The 11,428-nt window shown below is 38.5% G+C and overlaps 1 protein-coding gene across 12 annotated transcripts in view; it reads right to left on the bottom strand.

Annotated features, from left to right (window-relative positions):
• Nucleotides 1-369: 369 nt before the first annotated feature.
• NHS (NHS actin remodeling regulator) overlaps nt 370-11,428 on the bottom strand; it is a 301,101-nt gene continuing 290,042 nt past the window's right edge. For all 12 annotated transcript variants that reach the window (XM_072994330.2, XM_078390407.1, XM_072994331.2 and 9 more), the window contains one exon: nt 370-9,856. In XM_072994330.2, coding sequence (XP_072850431.2) covers nt 9,226-9,856 — 631 coding nt within the window. In that variant the 3' untranslated portion in view covers nt 370-9,225. The remainder of the gene's footprint in view (nt 9,857-11,428) is intronic.

Raw genomic sequence — 11,428 nt, 5'->3', positions numbered from 1 at the left:
TGGGTTATCATACAGTTCTGATGTGAATTTTAAAAATATAATTCTATATTCATGTTCTGTACAACAAGGATCTGTCTTTTTCTTCCTTTTTGCTTGTTTGTTACTCTGAAAGTGGTGTATGCACTAATATTGCTGTACTAAAATCACTTTAAAATAATATTGATATTTATATTGAGCACACAATAAGCTTCTGCCAGAAAGCAAAAAGGAGGGATGGAGGGATGGATAATGTATTCAAGCCGTGTTAATGGACTTTCATGGACATCTGGTGGCTGCTGTTAGAAACTGCAAGCTGGGCTAGAGGGAGCATTAGTTTGAGCCAGCATGACTTCTTTCGTAGGTTGGAAGCATGTAAGAATAATAGAGCCATTTCATTGCAGTCATGTTTATTTGCAGTTTCTATACACACTTCGTAGATAATCAAACTTTTCTGACACATTTTAGAGAGGGGGTTCACAATGAAACTGTCACCGTTTTTACTAAAAAATAAATACAAGACTTAAAGTGTTGCACAGCTCTAAAATATACAAAGGTTTGATGTAAACTTTGAAAACATTTTACAAAAGAAACCATCTTTGCAACAATTTAAAAAGTTCATATTTACAAATATTACAAAAATACAAAATGGATGCAAGTCCATAAACCATTGTCTCTTCTGCCAGCATGAACTGGTGCTAGTACCAAAATAGTTACACTGTAACCTTCTTAATTGGTTTTTAAACGTTTAAGTCATAACCTAGAATATTTCTCTAAATCTGCTACAATTGCAGCAAATGCACTCTTATCAGTGACCTTTGGCAAATGCAAACATATGCTTTATTTTCTACAGCTAATCCGTATTCTCTATGTTGCCACAATATTAAAGGAAAAAGAAATGTTATTAAAAGAAAACAAACAGCTGCATAACTTCAAAACTCATTTTTGTAACATCAGTGCAAACAACAGAATTGCAAGTTGGAATGATGGTTCAAAGTCAGTTATTTTTTAAATTTATACCCTGTTTAAGATAGTATGCTGTTATTTTTTTTTGGGGGGGGGGGGTTTCTGAAGACATACTACTTGTACAGTAAAACCCTATGCAAGTTTACTTATAAGCCTCCCTGTATTCAATAGCTCTTACTTCCAGAAAGCTATGCACAGGATTGCAGCCCGAGGCTTTCATCCCCTATCTTGGTCTAGAGCTCTGTGCACTTTACACATGCAAGGACCTCCTAAGTGTGCTGGCCATTCCCATTAAGTTCAATAAAGGAGCAACACTGTGTGCACATTAAATGATGCTCCTTTCCCAGGTTTGAACCGGGACAGCTTTTGTGGACAGCAGAACTCTATATGCCAACAGCAGATTGCTTTATCAGGGCTTATTTCTAGATATAATTGTTCAATGTGGATTTGCAATCCATCTTCATTTGGGCTTTAATCTGATAAATAGAAAATAGAAATACTTTGTCATAGATTTTTTTTTGAGTAAACAAAATAAGTATTTATATGATAATTTTGTGAGCATTACAGAGAAGGTGTTTCATTGCCTTCTAATTCAAGTTGCATGTATTTATATATACATTTATATAGCTTTCTGTAGTATTGATATGAAATAATTCCATGTCTTGGAGTGTGATCCACATTGAAAGAATTTGTTCTAAGTGGATTGTGGATGGCACCTCCAAAAGACAGACATCTTGGAAAAACCAATTCAGCTGTCTTCTGTTACAGTTTTACTATAAAGTACTTACAGCACTTTTAGCAAATGAATTTGGCACCCTGATTCTAAATGAGTGTAGTAAACCATAGTGCTACCTCTTTCTTAGCACCAGGAGGTGTAGCCAGGCAATAAGGGTGCTACTGGCAGCAAATCTTGATGAAAATGGCACTTGTGCCTGCTGTATCAAGTTTATGACTCTTGTTTTTTCCCCTTTTAAAGCTACACAGATTTTGTTAACTTGCAGATGCAATTAATTTCACTTGCTTCTCCACCACTTTTTGGAGCACGCCTATAAGCTAAAAGTCTTAAGGCTTGCTTTTAATTAAAGAATGACTTTCTTTTTCAAACTTTGCTGGGCATTTAGGTTTGAAAACCATTTTGCTGGCAGGCATCCCAATCCTAAATATTTGCCCCCAACCTGCCTACCTGCTCTAACTGCTTAATATCTCTACCTGGTACCAGAGTATTGTCATGGTCTATGATGACATCCTGACTCCGCAGCACAGATGGTCTGTCCTGGACATTTATTTTCCAGCAAGGGAAATATTAGAACTGGGCAAGGTAAAAATCTTTTCTCACTATTCTTTCTACACACATGCTGACTATCCATCTCCTGCCACACTGGAGGACTACAAGAAGACCTTTAAAAAACACTATCCACACTTGTCTTGTTTTTGTGAGCTCTTCTTAAAGGAAATCTTAAGCATGTCATTTTGAGTATAACTAAATCTGTGCTCACTAATTTGAATTTCATAGAAAATATGTTATTAAATCTATCCTTTTCAGCAAAATGAAAAACAATCCTCCCCCCACCATCCACTCCACCTGCATCCACATTAAAAATTACTTTTACTTGAAACCAACTTATTCAAAGACCTACTAATGACTAACTTAAATCAGCCGTTCTGTTCAGTCAGTACTGCAAACCACATTCCTCTTCATCATTGCTCTCTATGCTGAACTTTCCTCCATTTCTATTCTTCTGCTAATATCAGTAAACTTCATTTTGGAAAGCTGGGCTTAAACATCTATTTATAGTGTGCACTATAATTGGAAAACTGATGCATCAATGGAAAATATTCTAAAAACTAGTGACATTATTTTGTGCATGGTTTTTTTAAACCCCAGGTGTAGCTTAATTTCAGACCAGCTTAGTTTTGCTTTAGTTGTCAGAAAACTAAAAGCATTTCTTTCTTGTCAGAAAATTCAAGTAACTTCAAGTAATCCAGCTTTTTATTTCCCTGCCTTCATTTTTTTTTAAATATTTGCTCTGATTCCTTTTCTATCCCACCCACTATAGATTCCCACCCTCTTAAGCATTTCTGGTAAAACAAGGATTGAAGGAAACTGAACTCTACATGGCTGGTATAGTCGACCAGACAGCTTCCCCATTCCAAGTTTAGTAAGCTATATAAAGAATGCATACATATATCTATTTCTCAGCTTTTTTTTTTCACAGTGTTATTTCTCTAAATATTTAGGTAGCATGAATGTTATCCACACAAAGCTTCACTGAAATGTTGTTGCACAATTTTATTGATGATTCAACAGCATTTGTTGCATGCTTCGTAGTTGTTTACTTTGCAAACATGAAACCAATTCTTTTTCAGGGTTTTAATTATTAGGTTATGACTAGGTCTCCCAACAGCCTAGCAGTAGTAATAATAATATGAAAACAAGTACTGTTTCCTTATACTGGCTCCCTCTCTACAGTCATTGTCAAAATTAAGCGCCTAACATCAGACAAAAGCGTAACAGCTTACATTTTACCTTAGAAGAAGAGGTCCCCCCCCATTAAAATGTGTTTGATTGCAAACAACAATTATACTGGCATTACAAATTTAAATCGGTATGGAATCTGTTAAATTATTGCGGCTTCCCCAAGGAACCCCAAGAACTGTAGTTTTGTGGCAGAGCTAAGTACCTCCTTGGTTCTATCAAGATAATTAACAAAGATGCAAGGCCCTGGCAGTTTTTCAAAATTCTGTAGTATTAGTTATCACAACATATGTTTAGTCTGTCTCCTTCACAGCCTGTGTGTCATTCCTCTGAAGAGTTCAGGGCATCATGTATGGAGCTATCCAATTTGATTCCCAAAATATGAGTGGAACTGGTGAGCATCACGGCTAGGCAGAAGCCTGCTATATGTCCAGTAGGCAGAGTTGATAAAAATCAATGATTTTTAAAAATCAGATTGATTTAAATCACAATTTAAATGAAAAAATGATTTTATATTTAAATTATCAAAAAAATCTGATTAAACTATGAATTAAATCAAATCCACCCTGTCACTGGGTACCTAAGGATAGAGTCATTGAGGTGCTCCCCTGAATTTACCATATTTCTTAAGATTTTCAGTGGCTGCCCCTAGCCCTTACATAATTGAAATAGTGTACAAAATGTGTAGGTGCTATTCTGTCAAATCATTTATGAGAAAGTAGCTTGTCCCCATTTCCCAATGTTTTTAGACAATGAATAAAATCATAGCATGTGTTGTCAAGCCCTTTGCCTGGAGAAGAAATTTCCACATTCATTTCTAGGCTTTTTGTATGGCAGAGCAGGTGGTCCCTGGTAGATAAATGGTCACTCACTCATATAAATGAGTGATTTAGTATCTTAATATATTGTCAAGGGTTTAACCAAAACCAGAATGTTGTAACTAAGAGTTCATGATGTTTTGATCTCAAATTCAAAAGAAATGTGCAATTTTTTCCTGAGTTTGTAAATGTTTTCAAAATGACCAAGGCAGAGGAAGTCTATTATGGGGAACACTGCGGAGGCTCAGATAGGGCAGAATAGGCAGGAAAGGTGGATACCTTGCTACCAACTCTAGGAGGGCACCTGAGCTGATGGGTCAAATCCTGTAGGCCAGAGGACCTCCCCCACCCCCACCCTCTATGGCAGAGATGTGTGATGGACAGGCCCTTCAATGGCTCGCTGTGATCATTGGCCATGTGGCCCACAAATTTAGTATACACTTGGTTCAGCTTGTTGTCACTGTCACAGACTATGCAAAGGTGGGGTGGGGAGGATACTTTTGGTTGCTGTGGTGCACAGTGGCAGCCTATGCCCCAGGTGCCTGCCTGCTTAAATGAATAAACATAGGTCAGTCTATGCTCTCTCTTTCTTTCTCTGTTTGAAGGCTCCTCACTCACTGCTGTTGTTCTCCTTACTTGTCCCTCATAATCTACAAATTCTGCTATTAGTAACTTTACTTGTGGTTGTAACTTGTACACTGCCAATATACTTCTTGTTTCTCTTCTTCATGTGTCTGTTGACCAGAACAAGAGAGGTTTTCTGAAGGTGAGGGCAGCCTCTCAGAGAAATAGAAATTACAATCCTGCCCCTCTAGGCCACCCCAAAAAACTCTTAATTCTGCATCTGTAAAAACAGCAACTTCACAAATGTCCAAAATCTAGTGCAAATCAACCCCTCCAGATTAGGGAACACTCTGCTCGGGAGAGTCCTTATTTTAGCAGCTTTAGTAGCTTTGAAGAATGTAGCCATTGGTTAGAACTGCAGCCTAATTTACACTAATCCATGTGAAGTCAATTCTACCAATTTCAGTGGCTTGCCTCTATATAAGACTTGGTCTAGATACAACCCATAATCCTTTTAATAATGTGTCTTCTGCATTTTGTTGGATTCTTTAAAGCTATAGTCATCAGCAGTATGTAAAGCGATGAACAGTACGTAAAGCTTTAAATCTTCCTACAGCATACGTGAATGCCCAAAGAACTGTGAATAAGTGAATTAGAGCCCTTAGTAAATGCTAATAATAACAATTAAATACTGTCAAGTCAATTCTGGAGACCCTTTCTAAGGTTTTCCAGGTCTGCAGTACTCAGAAGTGCTTTACTATTCTCTTCAACCCTATCTAAAAATTGGTTGATATTTCAGGTTTCACTGGGTGACTCTTGCCAGTCATAGTCTCTCAGCCTAACTTTACCCCTTGGACTTTTATTGAAAAGATAAAGTAGATGAAGAGCCACATATACTGCTTGGGCAGCCTTTGAGGAAAGGTGGGATACAAATGAGAAGTGCTTTCCATGACAGTTGTCACCCGATTCACTAGATCTTGGGTCCATGACTTTCATTTTTAATGCTAATATGAAGAATGTTGCTTTAGAGACTAGGTAGGGATCTGGGTCAGGGAATGTGGCACAGGTAAGCAAGCAGTGTACCAGAAGGACATGTGACATAGGTTATTTGGGTCTTCTCTTTGACTCCAGTCAGAGCAGGACAATGTCAAAACTAACGGGATTGTTTTAGAGTATTAAATGCTGTGCCTCTTATACTAGCTGCTCATATTTTAGGTAAAAGTTCCCCTTGACATTTAGTCCAGTCATCTCCAACTCTAGGGCACAGTGCTCATCCCTGTCTCCAAGCTGTAGAGCCAAAGTTTTGTCCGTGGACAGTTTCCGTGGTCACGTGGCCAGTGCGACTAGACACGGAACACCATTACCTTCCCACCATTGTGGTATCTATTTATCTACTCGCATTTACATGCTTTTGAACTGCTAGGTTAGCAGGAGCTGAGACAAGCTCAAATCTATGAAAAGATCATATTCTAGTCCCTTCTAAATACATTGGCAAGTCCTTGACCTTCCAGGTATTGTGTGGACAGTGACTCCCCAAAGCCCCAGCCAACAAAATCAGTAGTAAGTAATTGTGGGTATTGTAGTCCAGTTTATCTGGAGGGCTCGAGGTCCCCCCTCCCGCTTTAAAACAAATTGAAAGGCATTGAGGCTTTCCATGTATACCTGTCCAAAAATCCTGTTGGCTTCAGTTAATCCTGCATGAGTGTTTATTAGAGCACACCTTCTCGTAGTTAAAGGGATGCTGTTGGAAATTTTCTTCTGATTAAGAATAATGCAAGAACAATGAGAGTTGTATTCATTATATTGCACAGATTCATTTTCTGTATCAGTGCAGTTAGATCTCTGTTTTGTCGCCTTTACTAAAATCTCCAGACGTAACTTTTCTCCATAAAAATGTGCTCCACCCTCCTGGCGGAAGCTCCTGGTATTTCGAAACTGTCAGAGGTAGGATGAGAAGTAGCAAGATGGTACCTCATCTTAAAGTGACATAATATCTACAAAATGGCTGCAGAATTGTTTCTGCTGCCATTGCAAATAGGCCACTGTTGTTCTACCGCTTTTGCTTTGGGGAGAGAAGAGTTTGGGGTACATGACAATGCTTCAGTGTAGTCTGCTGGTATCTAATTTCCAGGCACATTGTGGGTTGTTTTAAAAGACACAAGAAGTATTTGGGAATGATAAGTAAATTAAGAGTACCACCAGTTACATAATTAAGTGCTAGAGGGGATGCAGGGAACGAACGAAAAAAGAACCCACAATGGTTTCAGCCTAGAGTACAATTGTCTCAGAGGCCATGTTATACTGCCGGTCAGATTGATTGCCCAGGCCCTGCCAATTCTCTGTCACCAAATCTTCAAGAATGGTGCCTCTGTTCTCCAGCTAGTTTATTATCTTTGCCAAACCTCTTCACTCCCACTCTGGAAATATCCCTGCACATGCCAATGGTACCATCTACAATGCCCCAGCTCCCATTTGTAACTTTGAATAATGAGGGGAATATGGGACCTAGTCACATATCCCAGCTCTACTTATGTTTATTTGGAAGCAAAATCTCAGATGTTTATTCCTCTCTCTCCTTGTCTGTTCAGAGGCTATCAATAGCAAACAGCAATAGTCTCTAGCTACTTTATAAATAATAAATATTAGGTCAATAGTCTGTTGGTTTTTGCTTTTAAATGCTGGTAAAATCAGCCATTCTTTGCTGATTATTTCACACTTCCCTTATTTTTGTCTACTGTTGGTTAATATTGATTTATTGATTAATCTTTCCTATTTTATCTTCTATTTGGTCACCTCAGAGTTTCTAAGCACCTGGGAATTTCATCTTGTTATTTTTTGCATACAAAGATCTGGATACAATTCGCTCTTTTTGAGGGTCCCCCCCCCCAATTGGTTTGCCTTTCCTACTTCCCCTCAAATGTAAAATTATTGAATTATAACTGAATTGGTTCTCTAGGTTTTTTTTAAATTTTGGATTACTAAATACATAATTTATCTTGGTGCTTATTGGTTGTTTGCTTTTTAACGCTTACATTTCCTACATCTCTGTTATGTATTTTTCCTTACTGTTGTTTATTTATGGAACCCGTTGCTAGCTATTACTTATTTTCTGTGACTACCTCCTACCCCAGAAATCTCTCTGGTTAAGTTAATCTTTAACTGTTGCTATGCACTTATATTTCTGTATTCTCCCTTTCCTTCCCTCTGACCTCTGCATACAATACTTACTTTGTATCCTCTGTTCATGTTCTATATAAGCTTAAAAAAACTTATCTTTTCATGTGGTATCTTGTTTTTAGACGTTTCAGTCGTATTATTGATCACCAATTATGTCTACAGCAAAATTTGAGAACACCATCAGATACAATCAGGAACGGTTCAAGAAATGTTACTTGTCCTAAACCTTTTGCATCTTGAGATGCTTTCTAGCAAGCCAACTGATAAATGTGAGAATGCTATGTGAAACCATGATTAGTAGAATGAGAAATCCTCAGTATAACTCCCCCACCCTTCATAGGACTGCACTTCTTAGGGTTCTTGCCAGGAGGAGCTGCAACAGAAAATAACGGTTACTGGACTGATATTTGTAGTGCCAGTGAGGCTCTTGCCACAATATGAACTTTGAAATTCACTAGTTTAGAGTTGAATTTTTGGAAGAAAATTAATCAGATACTATTTCATTTGAGAATCTTTTATTAATATTGGTGATTTCCACTATTTCAAGTGTTAAAATTAATGTTAGAGGCTTAATTATTGAACTGCTGAGTGGTTGTGGTAGATACGTAAATTATATTTGATATGAAATTTGTATTCACAGAATACAGTCATTACCTTTATCTTTTTTTTGTCTTTCAACAAAGTTGCCATTTGCCACCAACCACTTTTTTCTGCCTTTCTCTGATAATGCTATTTACAAATACTTATCAAAAATATGGATATGTACATCTGTTTTGTTCATTTTTTCTAAATTTTGTTTCCATTTGTTCGAGTGTAAAAAAATACCAATTCCTCAAGCAATTTAATGTTTCCTTTTCCCTAGGGAAGCACAAGAGTGAAGACAATGGGACCTCTTTTTAAAAATCCTAAATGGCATCTTTGGAGGGGAAGAGGGAATTTGACAATTGGATAATGTAAATCTACACTGATGGCAGGAAACCTGGGCGAACTGAAATGGAAGTTAACCATTTAGTATATGTTTCTACTTAAGAAAATGTGAAATAATAAATAGCTACAGAATCATCTTTTTTTCTCTCTCGCAGTCTCTTAGCAATCCTTAGCATTTTCAAGCATCAATATTGCCCTGTATGGGTATTTGACTGCTACAGAACTGGCCTTTATATTCACATGAGCCGAGCAAATGCAAAGTCCTCCCATTTATATTCACATAGATTCTCCCCCCTCCCCATTTAAAAGCTGTTACGTAGCCTACGTAGAACTCTGGGAGGACCGATCATCATGAGGGCTCCCATCGGAATTCTCAGTCTCTCCTTCTGAAATAGCTTGCATTGGGGTGTTGTACAGCCTGCAGCGGACGCTATACCGGCTACTGCTTGCAGCAGGGGGGGCCCTCGATCGTCCTACCCGTGATGATGCTGATGTTGGGAAGCTTTTGGAAGAAAACCCTTCTGCATTTATTCTTGGAGGGCAAGGAGAGAGAGGAGCAAATGCCTCAGCACTTGATAAGGCTGGGGAAGACTCATCAGCATTCTGAAGAAACTCCCCAGGTAGTTCTCCTGGAGATTTGGGTGAAATTGGACTCTTCAGTATCTCTGTGGCTGACATCCTATAGCTTGAATCAGACCGGCTGCCCTTTTTCAAAAGCAACAATTTGAATTCTTCATTCGAAGTGTTGGACTTTTTGGCGTTCCTGTAAATGAGTCCAGGAGATCTCTGGCTGCATGCTGGACTTGCCACACTGGGTGTGGGAGGAGGAACGTTAACTGGCTGGGATGTACTGCTGGCAGAGGATATGCTGCTAGTACTTGATGAAGCCCTCAATCTGTTCCTCACAGAAATATCACCAGAATCCTTTCTTCCAAGCACTTTCCTTTTTGACCTGTTAAAAAAAGATGCCATGATATTCACAGTGTTAAAACTTAACTCAGAGTTACTGTTCAACAAGATCAGAAGAGATCAGCAGTGATTATACATCCAGTAGATGTGTGCTCTCTCTCTGGATAGGTAACTCTGGAAATACTAACTATTCTAGTGCTCTATCAGTCTGGTTTGAGGCCCTCTATGTAGCTGATATTGGACAATCATAAAGGAATTTGACATAGTGGTCCAGGCATTAATTGCATGGCAACATGTAAGGCCTGAGAGAAGTTCTGAAATGGGCTCAGTGTTTTTTGGCTACTGCATCCAAAATGGCTATGATTATGTTTCACAAGAAAAAGAACATTTAAGCCTCTGGGCCTATTCAGCCAAGAGGCTGGAAATGCGGGTGGGCATCTTCCTCTCTTAGTATCAACACTGCCATATCCTGGCCTCAATATGGTGCATTATACCTGTAGTGTACAATACCGGTGAATAACAAAGTGGCAGCAAAGGGTTAAACAATGACAGAAGGAGAAAGTTGAGGGATTTTTGTACATTCCTTTGAATGGAAGTAATCCATTATCTCTTTCTCAGTCCACATGCAGCTACAACAAGTGTTTATCGCCTACAGAATGCAGAGAGCTAGGAAGGAAACAATTACATTTTTTGTTTTGTGTTGAGAAGCAACAGAGTAGTCAAACATTTAGCATAAATTTTGGAAAACATTTCTACATAGACTGACAAATTTCTGTTAAACAAAACATTAAAGCATAGCAGCTAATGCCACTTAAGTATGGTATTTTCTGACAAACCATAGCTGTTCGAGGTATTCTATGACAAAGTATCCTTCACAGATAGTACTGTCTGGAAAGTGACAGTAATGTTTAATCAAGAATTAAAGCAATACCTTTAACACAACTGAAGTTAGGAGGTAAGATGCGTAAGAGGGTTTTTTGTTTGTTTTTTGTTTTGGCAACAAAATACAGACTATGCAGTTTGGTGTTCTAAACATAAACCTGGCAGGATAAACTCACACATATTTTATTTTGCTGGCATAATTCCCATGGATGGTCACAGAGTTGGGAACTAAACAGTTCCTTCTCCTTTGTGATCTATGGTCTTGGTCCTGTTCTGTGGTTAATTGGAAGTGTAGCCTTCAGTTGCTAGCAGAGGACTTGTCATTTGAATCTGGGGACTCTTGCGTTCATGGAAGCATGGGTTGCAAAATGGAAGACTATTGTTTAGTTGTTGTTTGTTCTGCCCAGCTACTGCAGGATGATAACACGAAGCTTGAAAAATATAAATGCAACCAATGTCTGAACCATCGCTACATATATGTGACCAGAGGAACTCATACACCTGACATATTAGGGTGGAAATGTGAATAACCTGGATGCCTTCTTCAGCCTACAATGGGGGAACACTCTACCCTCTCAGGTATTTAAGCTCTGCATGTACACAAGACTTCAGACCCGCTACTTTAGGTCCTTGCTGATCATGGCAATGAAGTGTGCGCACACACATACATTTGCAGGGTCCAGATGCAATCTTTGAAGGAGACTTTGGCTGAACGTAGGGGAAACAGTAACTA

This window comes from Pogona vitticeps, chromosome 3 (genome assembly GCF_051106095.1).
Source record: "Pogona vitticeps strain Pit_001003342236 chromosome 3, PviZW2.1, whole genome shotgun sequence".
NCBI classification, from domain to species: domain Eukaryota; kingdom Metazoa; phylum Chordata; class Lepidosauria; order Squamata; family Agamidae; genus Pogona; species Pogona vitticeps.
The sequence above is the reverse complement of the archived record's forward strand: the minus strand, read 5'-3'. Positions and strand labels throughout refer to the sequence as shown.